Source organism: Camelus bactrianus, chromosome 10, assembly GCF_048773025.1.
Source record: "Camelus bactrianus isolate YW-2024 breed Bactrian camel chromosome 10, ASM4877302v1, whole genome shotgun sequence".
Taxonomy (NCBI): domain Eukaryota; kingdom Metazoa; phylum Chordata; class Mammalia; order Artiodactyla; family Camelidae; genus Camelus; species Camelus bactrianus.
In genome coordinates this window covers 14,294,582-14,313,197 of record NC_133548.1, presented here as the reverse complement: position 1 = coordinate 14,313,197, position 18,616 = coordinate 14,294,582, and the positions used below count along the sequence as shown (strand labels likewise).

The window sequence follows — 18,616 nt, the reverse complement described above, 5'->3', positions numbered from 1 at the left end:
CCAGTCAATAAAATGGGATGATATTAGGCACACTTTCTTTCTTTTTTTAACATTTTTTATTGAGTTATAGTCATTTTACAATGTTGTGTAGAATTCCTGGGTAAAGCACAATTTTTCAGTTATACGTGAACATACATATATTTACTGTCACCTTTTTTTTTTGCTGAGAGTTAGATGCACTTCTTAAGGCTGACATGTAATAAATGGCCATATAATCCAGTGCTGTTGCCATTATTACTGCCATCATCATCCCTGGGGCCATGACCTAAAGGTATGAGTTTAACCCTCACTGAGGCAATTAAAAACAACATTTATCAGGTGCAGAGGTCTTTTGAAAGATTTATTTCTCTAAGAACAACTGAGGACTGGTTCTTTCTGCTGGCTCTGACTCCTGGTCAGGCACTGTGTGTCATCTGTCCTTATGTCCCCAGCGTCCAGCATTGGGTTGGATCCTCAGTAAATGAGAAACTTCCGATAGACAAATGAGAAAAACAGAGAGCTGGTGGGGGTGGGTGGGTCGGGGGGTGGGCAGACAAGGTGCACAACACATTTAAAAGAGACTGTGCTGCAAGATGACTCACTGAAAATAACTTTAATAATAGTTTCTTTAGGAAGCAGAGGGGGGCGAGGTGTAGGGATGGGAGAGATGCCAAAGAGGAGGGTTCAATTTACACAGATTTGATGACTTCGAACTCCCAAGGAAGTACCCCTGGTTGTACTAAGCCCGCTGACCCTTTGCTGGGGCCAGACGCCCAGGAGGCCTGGAGCCAGGGCTGGAGTCCTGGTGGGAGGCGAAGCAGGGTGTGGGCAGGGGGCTTGGAGAAGGGGGTGGGCGGGGAGGCAAGGCCTGGCCCGCCACAGTCCTGCCCCTGGCCCCTGGGAACTGCCCCCGCTGTGTCCGGGCCAGGCGAGGGGTTAATGCTATGGCCAGCGGGGAGGCCTGGCGGGCCCGGCGGGCTCGGGCCTGGGCTCAGTGGGGCGGGTGGCGCCGCTCGGCCAGGCTCCCGCGGCCCAGCACCTCCCCGCTGAACTGGTAGGTGAGCTTCTTCTTGACCTTCTTGACCTCGCCCGTCTTGCCGTAGTTGCGCAGCGCGCGCGCCATCTTCTGGTAGGTCATCTTCTTGCGGTTGCCCTTCTGGATGCCCCAGCGGTGCGCCAGCGCCTCCTTGTGCTTGGACGAGAACTGGAAGGTGCCCTTGTCCTTGTCCACCCACCAGATGCTGTCCTTCATGTCGCCGCTGCGCAGCAGGTCCAGCAGGAACTGGTACAGGCGGATCTTCTTCTTGCTGCCTGCGGCCGGAGGTGGTCAGCGCCCGCTTGGGGACCCTCCTGCCTCCCCCGACCTGGGACCCCGGGTGTGCTTGCCGGTGGGTGGACTACGCCTGGTGCTCACTCCCCTCCCACTGCCACGCCGGCCACAGCACATGTGCTCAGACACGCACGCAGGGACAGACGGTCACAGATGCCCCCAAGAAAAACACGTGAAGACACACTGGCAGACATTCACACACACACACACACACACACACACACACACACTCAGCACTGTTCCATGACTGCCAAATCCGTCAGCCTTGGCCGGGGTGGGCACGGGGCGGCCGTGAGGCCAGGGGGCTGGGTCGGGGCTGGGGCTGGGCTCCCTACCTGGCTCCCCATGCAGGAGGCCAGGCCCTGGCTCCAGGCCGTCAGCCTCCCCGTCAGACACCTCCAGTGGGGGGCTCTGCCGCTCACCCTCCTCCTCATCTGAGCTGGGCTGGGCCGGGGACAGGGAGGGGTACGGGAGGCACATCCGGGGTAGGTAGGAGACCTGGCAGAAGGAAGCTTGAGGTCAGTGAGGGACAGTTCAATGCTCAGGGTGGCCAGGTAGGAGTTGGCTGGGTGAGAGGACAGGGTGCTGAGGTGGGGAGGCCAGGGAGAGGCAGAAGGATTTGGGAGAAAGCTGGGTTGGGAGGTTGGGCAGGGTCACCACACACAGGATGCAGGTTGTGGGGACCAAGGGCTCCTAAAACGCCACCCATCCCCCTAGTATCAGAGCTGGGCAGCCTGGGGAAGGGGTGCCTTTCTCATATGCATAAAGGGGCCATACAGATGGACTGGTAGCAACCCTGGGGTGAGGAGGCCCTGTGGGGCAGGGCACCTGCATGAATGGGGTTTAGTAAGTGGGTGACAACTGTGTGCGGGGGCAGTGGAGGTCAGCGGAGGTGGGTATAGGAGGTCACTGATTGGGATTAGGGTTGGCAGGGCTGAGCAGTTAGTAAAAGGGTCAGTGGGGAGAGGGAGGGGCCAGTAGAGGTAGGGCTCAGTGACTTGGATGCCAGATCCAGGAGGGGCCAGTGACAGGGGGAGAGAGGAGGGTGCAACCCACGGGGCTCAGGAGGGCCTGCAATGAGGCCGTTGGGCTCGGGAGGATCAGTGAGGGGGTGGGAATGATCTGGGCTCTGTCCATGGTGGGGCGACAGGAGATAAGGGGTATGGGGTCATGAGGTCAGTCGGAGGGTCAGGAGGCAGCCATGGAGGGTCAGGAGGCAGCCGTTGAGGCTCCGGCCACCGTTGGCGCCGAGGGGCAGGAAGCTGAGTTGAGTAAGAGCCTGTGTCAGTTTCCTGCGAGGCCAGGCCTCACCACAGGCCGCCGGCTCCCGGGCCAGGCTGGCTAGGGGGCTGCATGCACGCACCTGGTGGCCGAGGCTGGCGTGGGTGGGCGCCATGGGGGTGTCGAGCACGTGCATCTGCTCCAGCTCCATGTGGCGGTACAGCTGCTGCAGCTGGGGGGGCTGGACGCTCTGCAGCTCCGTGAAGTGGTTCTCGGCGAAGCTCTCAAACTCACTGTGCACGTGGTGCGGGTGGAAGTCCCAGTAATGGTCTGCGGGGACAGCCGGGCAGCGCAGGTGAGCAGGATGGGCAGGGCGGGAAAGGCTTATACTTATTAAAAATACTACTAATAATGCCAGGCCATGTTGGGGGCGGCTATCACCATGGGTCAGGCTGGCCTGCAAGTTGACATAAATTATCTCACCAACCACCCTATTGTTTTCTGACCCCTGCTCTAGAGATGAGGACACTGAGGCTGGGAGAGACCACATAACACGCCCAAAGTCAAAGGCCTCGTCAGTGGCAGAGCTAGGACTCAGGTCTAAGGCAAAGCCTTCATCCTCAACAACTATTCTATCCTGCCTCCCATGTGATCACAAGGACGCAGACTTTGGAGCCAGAGTCTGAATCCTGGCTCTGCCATTCACTTTCTGTGTGACCTCAGGCACAGTCATGGACCCCTCTGGCCTCAGTTGACTCACCTGTAAAATGGGGATACTAGTCACCAAGAGGAAACTGAGCGTTCATGTTTGTAAAACCTCCTAGCCCTGGAGTAGGCCCTTGGGGAATGCTGAGTCCCCTCTCCTCCCCTTAAGATGTAGCAGAGGTTCCTAGGCTGACTGGCTGCCCACAGTCACAGCGCACAGCCTCGTCACCTAGCCAAGTTGTGACAGCAAAGCCACAGGGCTGACACCTCATGCACCAGAACTTGTCCAGGCCCCTGGTGCTACCCTTTCAAAGCCAGGTCCTCAAGCAGTGGCACCTGTGTTCCAGCGAGGTTGCCAGGACCCGAGGCTTTCCTGGAAACTCCCTCGTGGGTGATTTCAGAGTCTGCGGTGGGGTGGATTCAAGTTTGGGGAACAACTACATGCCTCTGGGAGCCCTGTCTGGGACGGGAGCCAGTCTTCAACATGATTTCTCTGAGCACTTTTTCTAGGAACAAAAACTACCACATGTCTGAGGACTTCCTGGGTACAATTTTGGGTCCAAGAGAAGATGTGGTGATACAGTGACAAGAAGGGTTTTCTCATGCGACCCAGAGAGGGAGTGTTCAGGATGCTGGGCCAGGGCAGTGTCTCCAGGACAAGCATATGGTCCCACAGAGGGACCATCACCAGCTTCGTGTTTGTGTGTGTGTGTCTGTCTGTCTGTCTCCCTCTTCCTCTCTCGCAAACACGTACTCACACATCCCGAAGAAATGACATCAGTAATTTTTGGCTCTGCACTTGTTATCAGAAGCTCGCTTTCTATTCCTGCTCTGTGGTGGCTTCGCCGTGTGACCCTGGACAAGACATTTTATCTCCCTGAGCCTCTGATTCCTCACTGTTGAAGTCAGAGATCCAACTGGGTAGTTACTGAGTCCTGTTGACATGCGGAATCATTTAACCTGCAACCCAGACTCCCACCTCCATGAGGCCCATGGGGAGAGAAAGTACTTGCTTTGGGAGTCGGGCAGAGCTGGGTTTGAATCCCTGGCTCTGCCACTTACCCCTATGTGACATAGGGCAGGTCAGTCTACTTCGCTAAGCCTGCTATCTCACTGTAAGATGGGGCAAGTAATTATACCTGTCTCATAGACCTCTTGTGAGGAGTAAATGAGCTAATGCCTGCAAAGGGCTTAGACTAGAACCTGGCCCAAAGTAAGACTCAATAAACATTAACTATTGTCATCATTATGATGATTATTAGTAGTAATGTTTTATTCTAAACAGCCTAAATCAACCCTTGAGCAAACAGTAGATGCTTTAATATATGTTATTTCCTCTTCTTCCTCTTGCTCCCTGCCACCTTAGTCGGTGGCCCAGAGAAATAGTTTGAGGGGCCCTGGCTGCGACTATCTCCCCAAGGCTGGAGTTGGGCCCCAGCGTTGCACCAATGGCAGTGACCGACTTGGTTCATCTCTGTATTCCCAGGGCCTTGACACACTTGAATTGAGTTTGGGCACTCAACAAACATTTCCTGAGTGAATGAATGAATGATGAATCCTAGCTGTCTGAGAACCCTCTCTGACTCTCCCCTACAAAATTATCCAAATCTGAAGGCAAAACAAAACGAACCACACTTAATTGGTGCTTTCATCCTGCCATGAGCTAACAAGATCCAGAAATTCTCTGTGGGAGAATTGGCTCTGTCTTTTAGAGGTGGGACTTGTGGGGGTTCTGGGATTTGGTGAGTGGATCTGGGTTCCTCTTTAGCTGTAAATCCACCTTCCAGCCCCACTCCTGGCATCTTCCCATTTTTGCCTTTTCCTGCTCAGGCTGAAGTGCCCAGCTCTTTACAGAAAGCCTTATCCTGCCCACCAACCCCCACTTCCTCACACGCCCTCCAGTCCCAGGGTTGGGGGGACCCTGAGGGCCCTCTTTCTCTCCTGCTTCCCTCCACCTCTGCCCTAGGTCCACACAAGATGCACAGGCTCACTCCGGTGGGCCCAGCCCGAGACCAGCACTTCCCATGGTGGGGCTCAGTACACTCTCTTCAGAGTCACTTTGGGGGCTGGAAAAGCATGCATTTAGGGGCCTACCAGGGACCCATGGGATTAGCAGCACTGAGAGGGACCTGGGAATCTGGCCTTTAACAGGATCCTAGAGTTTCCCTGGCTCAGTGAGGCTCTGGAACCCTGCTCCAGGGTTCCCTGAAACCTGCAACAGAGACTCTCGGGCTACAATTAAGGTTTCAAAAGGCCCAATGGAAACCTCGCCTTTACCCTTGATTTGAGCACTCAGGCAATTATGTAATAAACGCTGTCTGTTTGGTAGGCAGAGACGTGCCAAGGGTGGGGCCCTCTGAAGGAACACGACACTAGGCGTCTGTCCTAATGCAAAGGTCAGCACTCCTGGGCTCTTTGGGACCTCGTTTCTGGGCGACTGTTCATGAATGCACTGCTTTATTCCTTTTTATCCCTTCAATAGGTCACCCAGGCCATCTTGCCATTTATGTCCCCTTAGCATGTCTCTCTGCTTCTCAAAAGAATACAATGTCATTTGCACATCTGGAGATAGCTCCGGATCCTCCTTTCTACTACCTTTTAGGGACCCAACACATAGTAGGCCTCAATCAATGTTTGATTAAATGACTAATAACACTTAACTTTTAATGTGTTTTTTATGTACCAGGCCCTGGGCCAAGTTCTTAATCCAAATTATCACATTTAATCCTCACCTTAGCTCTGTCAATGTGGCCTCTTTAATATGATTTTCCTTTTGCATATAAGGAAACGATGACTCAAAGAGATTAAGTTACTTGTCCACAGGTAGTCATTGGTAGAGTCAGGGTCCAAATCCACCTGTATGACTCCAGAAACTAAACTCTTACCACTGTACCATACCACTCTGAGGAACAAGACTGCTAATGAAAGCTTCAAGTAAGACTCAGAGTGACAGAGAGACTTTGCAGACTGCCCATATCTATTTGTCTGTCTACCATCAACTACCCCTCATCCATCATTCATCATCCACCCTTAACCCATCCATCCATCATCCAACAACGATCTGTCCATCATCCATCCATCCATCTATCCATCATCAAACCATCATCCATCTGTCATCCACCTATTCATCATCTGTAATTTAATCCATCCATCCATCATTCATCCATTCATACATCTTTGAACCTTCATTCATCCAGCCAGCAAGGACCCATTCATCTAGAACTTTAATTTCCTTCCTCTAAACCAGCTCCCAATCTGGGACCAAAGTCCTACCCACATGCCCCTATTCTTACTCGGTTTTTTGATGTCACTAATACCTGTATGTCACCAGGACAAAAATAAAATGATATTCAAAACAATCCCCCCACACACACAAAATTCAAGCCTTAAGTGTCATTCAGTTGACCTTATCTCCTCAGAGCAGAAACCCCAGCTTGAAGCCAGAGCTCTCCCCAGGGGAGGAGAAGTAAGATCAAGACATAGAAGGAAGATGAGGAATTAAGAAAGCAAGGACTGAGGAAAAAAACCTTTACAGGACATCACAGACCATTGGATGTTGGCTCCTTAAGCCCAGCCCTCCTACAAATTGTTCAGATATGGAAACTGAAGTCCCAGAGAGTAGAAAGCCCCATATCTCCTCCCTTGTTACTTTCTATATTTTATCCTAAGTAAGCTTTTAGTTCTCTCTCTTGCTCCAAAGATGAATCTGGCAGAACCAGTGTTCTATTCATTCCACAGCACCTAGCAAAGTCACCTCGCATATAAATGTCACCTGGTTAGTATATGTCTATTAGAGGGACAAGTCAGTGGGAGGTGGATGGAGGGTTTGGTAGGGAGAGGGAAAGACAATCGGAAAGATGAATGAGTGGATGATTAGATGAATGTGTGAATAAATTGGTGGATTATCCATGGCATGAAAGGATGAAAGAGTGTATGGAAACATGGAAGGATGGAGAGAAGGGTGATGCTTTGGAAAACTATTTCCTTCATCAATCCCACTGCACGTAACAAATCCTATTACACCCATTAGGATGGCTGTTATCAAAAAAAATAGATAATAAAAAGTGTTGGCAAGGGATGTACAGAAATGGAACCCTTGTGCACTGTTGGTGGGAATGTAAAATGGGGCAGCCACTGTGAAAAACAATATGGCAGCTCCTGAAAGAATTGAAAATAGAATTACCTTATAATCCAGCAATTCCGTTTCTGGGTATATACCCCAAAATAACCGAAAGCCAAGTCTCAAAGAGATATTTGTACACCCAGTTCACAGCGGCATTATTCACAATAGCCAAAACATGGAAGCAACCCCACCTGTCCATCAACAGCTGAATGGATGAACAAAATGTGATATATACATAAAGTGGAATATTATTCAGCCTTAAAAAGGAAGGGAATTCTGACATATGCTGCAACATGGATGAACCTTAAGGACATTATATCCTAAGTGAAATAAGCCAGCCACAAAAAAGAGAAATACTGTATGATTCCACTAACATGAGGTACTTAGTGTAGTCAAATTCATAGAAACAGAAAGTAGAATGGTGGTTGCCAGGGGCTGAGGGGGGTGGCAATGGGGAGTTATTGTTTAATTGGTACGGAATTTCAGTTTTGCAAGATATAAAGAGTTGTGGAGATGGACGGTGGTGATTGTTGTACAACAATGTGAAGGTACTTACCGCCACTGACCTGTACATTTGAAAATGGTTAGGTGGTACATTTTATATTATGTGTATTTTGCCACAATTTAAAATAATAATAAACAACAAATGTTACGTGCCCTTCCTTCAGAATCTATCCTGAATCTGTCCACTCCCTTCTGTCTCTCTTGCCACCACCCTTGTCCAATCCACTGTCATCTCGCTCCTCGATCATTCCAGTGGTTTCCTACTGGGCTTTCTCCCCATTCTTACTCTTGTCTCCTCCCCATTTATTCTCCACAGGGCAGTCAGAGTGATCTTTTTAAAACCTTATTCAGTGGAGCCACTAGGTATTGGGAGAAGATACTAAAAACTTCCAGATAGACAAAACAAAACTAGACAAACTGAAAAAAATCAGCAAAACCCCAAATTGGTCACATTCAAAAAGAGGACATGGAATGAGGTCAGACTTCCTAAGAAAAACGTCTAGTAACCAGAAGACACTAGAAAAATGCTTTCAAATTCTAAGGGAAAAAAATTATTTTCAATCTAGATTTCTATAGCAAGCCAAACAACTATTAATCAACTGAGAGATAAAACAAACAGCAACAACCAAACCACCTCCCACACCTCCTTTCTTAGGAGCCATAATGATATGAATAACAAATCCTTATTTAATTCACTGTTCTAAGCATCTTACATACAGTAACCCACTCAATCCTTACAGCAATCCTGTGAAGTAAATATCACTAAGAAGAAGTTGAGGCACAGAGGGGCGAAAGACCTTGCCCGTGGTCACCCCACCCAGTGATGGGGAGATGGGGTGTGGCTCCCAGCAGACTGGTTTCAGAATGAGGGCTCTATCTCCCTGCTACTCTGCCCCTCAGAAACATGGCGGCGAGAAAATACAGGTAATCAAAGTACACCATGTGGCCAAGCTGTGAGTAATAATCACATGGTCCTAATAACAGAAAATTCAGATACTGATTTAACAAAAGTTATAATACAGAGAAAGATGAGTACTGTAGGATCTCACTTACAGGTGGAACCTAAAAACAAAAACTAAACTCAGAAAAAGAGATCAGATTTATGGTTTACAGAGGTGGGGGTTGGGAGACAGGGGAAATCAGGTGATGATGGTCTAAGATCCAAACTTCCAGTTGTAAGAGAAATATGTCCTGGGATGTAATGTACAAGATGACAGAGTGAAAGCTGCTGTATGGTATATTCAAAAGTTGCTAAGAGAGTGTTTCCTAAAAGTTCTCATCACAAGGGAAAACATTTTTTTTGTTAACTATATGAGGGGATGGATGTTCACTAAACTTACGTGGTAATCGTTTCACAATACACACGTGTGTGAGGTCATGCTATCACAGCTTAAACTTACACAGTGTTGGGTGCCAATTATAGCAATAAAATGAAAAAAAGGGGAAAATTACTGTATTTTGCTATGTGTGGAGACTGTGTGTGTGAATGTGTGTGTTGTAAATAACTAGACTCAAATTCTCATCTTTAATAGTACAAGTGAATAGATAATATCTCAAAGTAAAAAACCAAGCCAGATTCATCTCCACCTACATATGGAAGGCACTCAATAATGTTTGTGAATGGATGAATAAATACTGTTCTGTCTCTATTTCAAATCTTCATGTATACATTTACACAGCCCTGTCGTAGAAAGACTGGAAAAATAGCTTTATTCTTTTTTTGTTTTTGAGGGGGGAGGTAATTAGGTTTATTTACTTACTTATTCTTAGAGCAGGTACTGGGGATTGAACTCAGAACCTCATGCATGTTCTCTATACCATTTAAGCTATACCCTCCTGCTGGAAAAATAGCTTTTATCTACCTCTAACGTGCTATATATGTCATGGAGAAATGACTATGATAAGTTTATGTAAAAAGTAACAAATTGCAGAACAGCATGATACTACATTTACATTTTTTTAGTGGGGGAAGGTAATTGGGTTTATTTATTTACTTACTGTTTTTAGGGGAGGTACTGGGGATTGAAACTGGGACCTCCTGCATGCTAAGCATGCGATCTACCACTTGAGCTATACCCCCACCCTTCCAATTCCATTTTTGAATGGATAGAATATGCACGTATGTAGGTATAACCTACAAACACATAGGATTATGTATGTAGAATAAAGTATCTGCAGGCATAGTCCAAGGTGCTACCAGTGAGGACTAAGAATGGAAAGAGGGAAATATTTTACTTGATACGCTGTCATATTTTTTAAATGTTTGTAATGGATATTTCTTGTTTTAATAATTAAAAGCAAACATTTACAATTTATTTAGATTTTCACCAAACACACACACCCATACCCACACACACAAAAGGTTATTCAAGATCATGTCATTTCCCTGCTCAAAACCCTCCAGTGGCTTCCCATCAGGTGTGGGTAAAATCCACACTCCTGCCATGACCTTCAGGCCCTGTGTGATCTGCCCGCTGCAGACACTAGGCTTCAGTTTATTTCTGCCCCCTGGGCTCACCGGCCACTCTGGTCCTCGGCCGAGCTCCCCCCTGCTCTTGGCACCGCTGTTCTCTCTCTGCCCAGAACAACTGCCCCACCTGCCTTTTCGTGCACATTCCTTCCCTGCACTCAGATTTCCACTCAACTGCCACCTCCTCAGAGGCCTTCCCTGATCTCCCAAATTACAGTAGCCCCTCCCCAGAGACACTCCGAATCACATTACTCTGCTCTCCACAGGACTTATGGTGCATGTCTGTCAATTTGACTGTTCACTGGCTCTCTCCCGCACTGGACTTAAGCTCTATGAGAGCAGTGGCCTTGCCTTGCCTGCCCATCATGGAGCCTCCAGTGCCTAGATCAGTACCTGGTACATGGCATATGGTCAGAGTCTATTTGATGGATGGACCAATGAGGGGATGATTGGGCAAGTGGGTTGGATAAGTGTCAGAAGGATGGGTGGGTGGATGGGGGTGGCTGGGGGGAAGGAGAGTGGATGCTTGGGTGAGTGGGTGGCTGTCTGTCATCAGCTGGGTCACTGGGAAATGACCCCGTTGATCTGTCACATTGAGCCTTCTATGCTTCTCCACTCTCCCGGCTGCTTTATCCCCTTGCCTCAGGGGATGCAGTAAAACTCACATACCATGTTCCAAAGTTTACTGGGCCTCATACTCAGTACCTTACCTCATATATGACATGCATTACCTCATTTAATCGTTGCAACTCTGTGTATTTAGTGTTTTCATGCTCTCAGTTTTATACATGAGGAAACGGGCTCAGAGAGGTTAAGTCACTTGCTCCAAGGTTACACTCTGGTGAGTGATGGAGCGAGGACTAGACCAAGGTCTGGCCCCAGTGCCTTTTCAGTAAGCCTCACTACCTAAAAATACAGACGCAGAGGACATGCAGGAACTGGTGGGAGACTGTGGGGGGTGTCTCTACACATGAGTCTTCAGCAATACCTTCCAACAGGTATAGAGAAGGGACAGAACAGATGCCCAGATGGGCAATGACGTCAGTGGGGCGGGGAGGTTGCCCCATAGGGACCAGGACCCCTGGGGATACTGGAGGAGTCTCTGAAGGAATCAGGCCTTTATGACCCACATGGGGAGCTCAGGCATCCAGTCAGGAGTCATTCCGAGAGCCCCCGCCTGAGGTATCAGGGATCTGCCTGGGCATTGAGCCAGGAAACCACAGGCTTTCTCTCAAGTACTCAGTCCATCAGCTAGCCCCAGGCCTACCTGGTTTCTAGATATATGAACATCACCCCACTATTACAGGAGGGGAAACTGAGGCTTCAAAAGACCCAAAGGAAATGCACTCACACCCAGTGAAACTGAGTAGGGGTCAGGCCAGAGGAGAAAGTATCTCTCATGCTGCAAGGGGTTGCTGGCCGGGCTAAGCTAGCTGGGACCTAAGCCATCCTGTTGCCTGGGCCACCAGGGGGCGCCAGTCCTCAAGCCGGGAGGGGCCTGAACTGCTTGCTGGTCTCTGGTCAGGGAGGCCCAGGCCTTCATCTTGGCTGGGGGAGCTGGGCATAGAGTTGGATGAGGGAGACTTTCTCTCTAAATTGTCTGGATTTTCCACAGAAAGGATGTATTTCTTGTAGAACTATAAATAAGCTTAAAAGGATGAAAAAGAAGATATTTTAAAAGCCTTTCTAACCCTGGGGTTCTGAAAGAAGCCTGGAGACACGTCCGCCACCTACGCCCAAGACGAGGCTTCCAGGTATAGTCTTTAGAATGGCTGTCAGCTGTGAGCTCCAGGTGAAGCTATTCACAAGTTTTGGCATTTGGATATGAGAGTAAATAAGAACTCGCCACATATGGCCTCTCTGGGTGTGGCCATCAGGTTTAAATGTGCCAGCAGAATGAAGCTACAGGCCCCCAGGTGTGGCCTTCAGGAGTGCAAACTTCCTCAGATGTGGCACACAGCATGTCTGTCCCTTTGAGGCTGCAGACACTCTGGTGTCCAGCCTGCCTCGGTCTCAGACCCCCTGGAGAATCCCCCAGTGAAGACCCATGAACTGGGCCACCTCACCTTTGGACCAGGGATATCCCATCCATATGCCAAGATCCAATTCAAGTGGCCTCTCTCAGCCCGCTGCCCAGGTCCCAGGCACTGAATGCCTCTCTCTCCTCCCCTGAATTTGCTTCAGGATCGAGGCTGGGCCTTGGAGTGGCAGTTAGACCCAGACAGAAAAAGCCCCTGCCCTTGGCCCCATCCCACCAACACCCCTAGCGAACTGGGGGCTTCAGCCCCTGCTGAATGAGGAGGTCCTGAGAGACTCCTTTAGCTCAGCAGTTCTCAAATAGGGGTGATTCTTCCCCTACAGGGGACATTTGGCAGTGCTGGGGACATTTTTGGTTGTCGTGATCTAGTGGGTAGAAGCCAGGGATACTGCTAACATTCTCCAACACACAAGACAGGCCTCACGTGGAATTACCCCGCCCGAAATGTCAATGGAGAAACGTAGCTAGGCACACACAGCAGGGAGCGGGGCTGCACCCACAGGAGATCAGGGTAAGGGGGTGACAGGAACGGAGAGGAAGAGGGACACGGAGGGGGTGGGGGGAGGAATCACTGGAGCTGGAGCAGAGAGCTGGGATCCACTGACCAACCGGGCCGCCTTGTACAAGTCCTACAGCCAGCTTAGCCTGTTTCCTCGTTTGCAAAATGGCCAAAAGGATTGGACATGGAGATAAATGTGAAAGAAGCTAACCCCGTGCCTTGGAACACCAGAGATGTTCCATAATGCCAGCTGGGGGGGTGTGGGGTGCAGGAGTGTTGGGGTTTAGGGTAGCGAATTCACATTCCCGAGAGTTAGCTGGATCTGATTCTCAGAATTCCAAAGAAGCCCTGTAAACATGTCTTCTTTTTCCCCTCTTCCCAGAACAAGCAGTTCCTCCAGTGCGCAGGCCAGCTGGGGAATTGGGGGCGGGGCTGGGCCCTGTACTCACCGCTGTGGCTTTCTCCATCACTGCTGAGATAGGGGTAATATTCGTGCGTTTGGCGTTGGTACAGATCCGTGTCATAGGGAACCAGGTCTTCCGATGGCTGCTGAGAGAGGAGGATGTCGGGCCTCGGACTGTGGCGAGGAGACCCCAGCCAGGTTGGCAGCCCCCAGGATGTGGGGTCCACACCACCCTCCCAGACAGAGTGCCTGCCCCAGGCCTACAGCCCTCTCTCTGCCTGGAACTGGGAGAGGCCACACAGAGTGGGAGCAGGGGGCCCAGGAGAGCAAGAGCCTTGGCTCTTGCAGAAAGGGGATGACAGGGACCCTGGAGGTCAGAGGTCAGAAGAGGACCAGGGCTGAGGGAGCCATGCTCCCCACAGTCACCTGACACTCACACACATTCCACTGCGTGCCCAGCCCCAGCCTCACATAGTCGCCCTCTCACAGTCCCACTGATGCACCTACACCCCCCAAACACACACATACTCCCCATGACACACTTATACCCCACCCCCACAGTGAACTCACACTCACAGGTCCACTCACACCCCTCACACTCACTCTAGGGGTCACTCACATTGACACACACTTATGTCATACACACACCATTATATACCCACCTGTAGCCACACGCAGTCACTCGGATGAACACACGTATCCACACACTTGCCTCCAGGTACATTAACGCACACATTTATACTCGTATCCTGCACACTCGTCCTCACAGCACACACACTTGTCCTCCTGCCACAGTCTCCACCCCAAACCCCCACTCTCTCTTACAGCTGGTGCCTGGGCCCCAGGCAGGCTCAGGGCCCCCACAATGACCAGTGGCCGTTTACACTGATGAATTTTACAGGATTCACCCAGGCAGGCTTTGGGGGCTGTGGTCCGGCCAGAGCCTTGATCCTCACCCTCCTCTCCCTCCCTACCCCCCGCCCCACTGGCACAGGCACAGGGACGTGCACACCCGGAGGCTTCCCAACAGTTATCAGGCTTCTCCCCACCCCCGCAGCGTGTGCCCAAGGATTGCACAACCATAACTCTGGCCCTCGGGGCTTGGTTTGGGGACCAGCGCTGCCTCGGGAGGCCACCCTCCCGGGAGCCACTCTGAGTAGTCCCTGGGCCGGGAGGAGGGGCTGGGGGGTTTGGTGCTGGAGACCACGATGATGTGCCTCCTGCCCAGCTCTACCTGCAGTTCAGGGATCGGGAGGTCAAGGGTCAGAGGCAGGGTGGCTAAGCCCCTGGGCCTGTGGCTTTCTTGAGGCAGAGCTGGCTCTTCCTGGGACCACCTCCATCACCCCCTGAATACCAATCCCTGCCCCCATCTCCTCAGTCCCAGGTCGGAGAAGTGTGGGACAGAGCACGGTGGGGGCTGGCCGGCTGGTTCTCTCTGTGTCTGGCCAAATGAGGAGGCCAGGAGCCCAGCACTAGGTTGTAGGCAGAGCAGACCCACAGCAGGATGTCAAGCCTGGGGTGCCTCCCCAGGGCTCTGAGGCCTGGCTGGGGTGGGGAGGGGGAAGGGAGCTGCCTTCAAGCCGGGAAAGCTGAGTCAGGTGGGCCGGCCCTGCCGAGCCCTTCCCAGCTCCCCCCAGGACTCCCCATCCCTGCTGAGTGGGGACAGGGTGGGAAAAGAGAGAGGGGTCCTCTCAGAGGGGCCCAGGTCAGACACCTGCCAAAGGCTGCAACTGTCACTGCGAGCAGAAGCAGAGGGGGTCTGCCCCAGACGGCTGCCCTTGCCTCCCCAGGGTCCCCTGGGACGCCTGCTTCTTCACCTCCAGCCTCAGCCCCTGCCTTCACTCCAGTCTTGCACTTGACCAGGTCCCACCCCCGCCCCGATCTCAGGCCCAGGCTGTCCCCAACCCGAGCCCCTGCCCTCCTCTCCCCGATGCCCAGCCCTAACCCAACCCCAGCTGCGGTGCTAGCCCCCGCTTCCCTCACTGCTCCAGCCCAGCGCCTGCTCTACCCTGCCTCCGCCACTCAGGACCTGTGGCCCAAGGCCCGGACCCTTGGGTCAACAACCAGGTCCTTTGTGCCAGGCCCCAGCCTGGGTGTGGGGGCCCAGGCTTAAGGCAGCCTCGGTCTCCAGGAGTACGCAGGCCATGGGCTGAGACCTCTGGCCTGTTGCTTTCTGCCCCCAAGTCTTTACTGTCCTGGGGACTGGCTTTGCCCCGCGCCAGTCTCCCCATCTCCTCTGCCACCCTCACCATCCTCAGCCCAACACCCTGCCCTGGAGCTCTGGCCTGCCCCACAAGTCCTATCTATAAATAACCATTCAGGCCCCACCGATCACAGCCCCACCACGGGCCCAGCCCTCAGCCCGCCGGGGCATGCTCTGAGAAGGCCAATGGCCCCTCGCTGGGTCTCAGGCCAGGAGCTCCAGGGAGGAAACACCAACTTCCCACTGATAGCGGGAGGGAAGACGGTGGGCTGGCGGGCTGGCGGGCAGGCGGGCGGGCGACCGAGGACCGCGGGTTGGGCTGGTAGAGGAGTCCCAGTACTCACAGGGGGGACGAGGGGAAACCCTTCCATTTTGCACGCCTGTAACATCCAGCCGAGCTCCGAGCTGATCGGGTCCCCTGCCTCAGTGGGAGCCAGTGCGGAGCCCCTCGGGATGGGGCGCCCCGTCAGGGGCTGGACGGACTTGGGGCGGGCGCAGGGCACAGGCCTGCCCCTTGAGCTACAGGAGCCCTGGGTGAGCCCCCTCCCTTGACATTGCAGGGCCAGCGCAAGTTCCTGATTTTATCGAAGGCCTGCCGCTGGGAGATAGTCCCCTTGGGGTGACATCACCACCCCAGCCCGTTTGCATAAATCTCTTGCGCTACAGGAAGTCTCTGGCCGGCTGGGGCAGGTGGTGCTCCAGGGCCTGGCCTGGGAGGCCATGGGGGCCAGGCCCCCTGCCCAGAGGAAGCTGGGACTATGAGGGGCGGCCTTGGGGTTAGGGTGGGGAGGAAGAGTGGGAGGGAGCAAGGCTAGCTCCACCAGCGGGAAGCCTTTGCTGTCCCCAGGCCCTGCCAAGGCTCTCTAACCCCTAACCCACAAACACCTACTTCTCCTGAGACCCCCATGTGGCCAACAATCACTTCCTTGGGGACAGAGCTGATAAGGGTGGCCCCTTGGGGCCTCCACTTTCTAGGGTCGGCCTGACTGGCTGGGGGCTCTGATCCAGCAGACTGCCGGGTCTGGCTCTTTTCTGGGCCCTTGGGCCCCTCAACACTTCGGTTCTACCCAGCCTGGGCCTGGGCTCAGGCTCTGGGTCAGGGGCCTCAGCACAGTGCTGCTTTCCCCTTCCCTCCAAGTCCCTTCACACAGGCTCCCATTCCACCAGAAGGGTTCTTACACCCTCTCCTCCCAGTTTCCTGAGTCCCACCCTTCTTCCCAATCCCTAGGTGCTCTACTCCCAGATCAGATTTCTGTTTCCCCGCCCCTTACCAATGCCTTAATATCAATCCAATCTTCCTAGTTTACAAATTTTCTTGTCTGTCCATCCATTCATCTATTGTCCCATCCATTTGTTTGTTTGTCGATACATCTATCCACCCATCAAGCCAGCCATACATTTATTTGTCCACCAGCTTATCCAACTGTCTATTCATTCATCCATTTATATATTAGTCCATCATCCATCCACCCCATCTGTTTATCTACTTGTCCATCTGGACATCTGTGTGTTCATATATCAGCCCATCCGTCTGTTACTCATCCATCCATCGGTCTATATTTCCATCTGTTTGTCCACATATATCCAGTTCATCCATTGGTCCATTCATCCACTTATCCATCCATTCATCATCCATCTATCCATCCATCCACCCATGCACTCATCTATCCATCCCTCCATCCATCCATCTATGCATCCTGCCAGTACTAACTGAGTTTCAGGTTTTATGCTGAGTACCGGGAAAATAGAAAAGTATTGGACAAGATCCCTGCCTTCAGGGAGCTCCCAACCTAGTCTGGAGGGCAGAAGAGTGCATAGAGGCACTGTTTGATCCATTGATGTCTGGTGAGGCCACTTCTCTGGGGAAGAACTTCTTTTTTTATTTTATTTATTTTTCTCACTGTAGGTGCCGGGGATTGAACCTAGGACCTCATGCGTGCACTCTACCACTGAGCTGTAGCCACTCACCCTAGGGAAGAACTTCTTGAAGATTCAACTTCCTTCCCTGTGTAGTCTAACCCTTCACTTTATATCCCCTTCCCACTAAGACTAGCTTGCCTCCTTCCTGTCAGTGGAAGACCAGGTGCTTCTTCACTTGCAGCAAAGACCCGGGATTCACAGGTCTGGGTTCACCATCAGATCGATTTCACCTACATTCACTGATTTTTTTGCATCCACACTTGGGATTCTCCAAGATGTCCGGGTCACTAGTTTCCTGGACTCCCTAGGAATCTGACCAAAACCCCTCCCCAAGAGGAGGGGAGAGGTGGGTTGACTTGGCATCAGCTCCATGGCTGTCCCCACTTTCCCGTCAAGAAGGCCTAGTCCCAGCCGACTGGATGCCTGTTGGGGGTGGGTCAACTGCTTGAGATCCAGGTCCCCGCCGATGTGTTCGTTCATGCATTCATTCTTGTCTTGGTTTGGTTTGTTTATATGCTTACGTATCTATTCATTCATTCATTTCATCATTAACTTTTTATTGAGGGTCTTCCATGTGCTGGGCCTGGTAAGGGGACACAAACATGAATGTGGCCTGCCCTGGGCCTCTAGGAGCTCACAGAGGGAACAGACATGTAAGCAGACAGTATGGTTCTTCGGGGAGGCAGGGGCGCAAGGGGTCCTAGGTGAGTTGGGGAACAGTTAATTAGGTCAGGGCCTCAGGTGGGAAAACATGCAAAGGAAAGAGCATGTCTCATGGAGGAACCAGCCTGAGTAAAGGCAAGGAGGCGGGAGAGAACAAGGGACAGTGAGCTCCATCCTTGTGCCTGGAAGCAAAGAGCCTTAAGTCTCAAGCCAAGGCGCCTGGGCGGCATTGGGGCGACCATAGAGGCTTCGCTGGTGCTCTTGTCCGTGCGTGCGTGCAGGCAGCAGGCCAGGTCCGCTATGTGCTCTGAGGCCTAAGTCTCAAGGGGCCTCAGGAGAAGAAAGAGGTTCCATTGCCCCCAGGCTGGCCAAACCCAAGGGGCCTGGGCAAGGAAGCCCGTAAAAGACCCAGGGCCCCAAATCTCTGGAAATGGGCTGAACTGACTCCCACTTTCTGAGCAGCTCCAGCCTCCTGTGTCCATTCACACACCAGCAAGTCCTCCCCATCCTTCCTCCCAAAGTGCACCAGAGGCCTCTTCCCGAGACTTGCATCCAGGG

The 18,616-nt window shown here is 52.0% G+C and overlaps 1 protein-coding gene across 2 annotated transcripts; it reads right to left on the bottom strand.

The window, feature by feature from the left end:
• Window positions 1-573: 573 nt before the first annotated feature.
• SPI1 (Spi-1 proto-oncogene) lies at window positions 574-16,079 on the bottom strand. Of its 2 annotated transcripts, none has more exons than XM_010964553.3 (5): window positions 15,820-16,079; window positions 13,319-13,418; window positions 2,673-2,860; window positions 1,645-1,807; window positions 574-1,290 (listed from the first exon to the last, which is right to left on the bottom strand). In XM_010964553.3, exons 1-5 carry the CDS (start codon window positions 15,862-15,864, stop codon window positions 971-973), a joined length of 816 nt encoding a protein of 271 aa, XP_010962855.2. In that variant the 5' UTR covers window positions 15,865-16,079; the 3' UTR covers window positions 574-970. The 2 variants fall into 2 exon arrangements, with proteins under 2 accessions (XP_010962855.2, XP_074228133.1); XM_074372032.1 differs by having other exon boundaries at window positions 13,319-13,415; window positions 15,820-16,078.
• Window positions 16,080-18,616: the final 2,537 nt, after the last annotated feature.

What these genes read in the sequence shown, in the direction of transcription:
- SPI1 (XM_010964553.3), bottom strand. Translation starts at nt 15,864, where the DNA reads ATGTTACAGGCGTGCAAAATGGAAGGGTTTCCCCTCGTCCCCCCT. An exon ending in GGTTTCCCCTCGTCCCCCCT is followed by an intron (nt 13,419 to 15,819) that starts GTGAGTACTGGG and finishes CTCCTCTCTCAG; the next exon opens with CAGCCATCGGAAGACCTGGT. An exon ending in TGATGGAGAAAGCCACAGCG is followed by an intron (nt 2,861 to 13,318) that starts GTGAGTACAGGG and finishes CTGTCCCCGCAG; the next exon opens with ACCATTACTGGGACTTCCAC.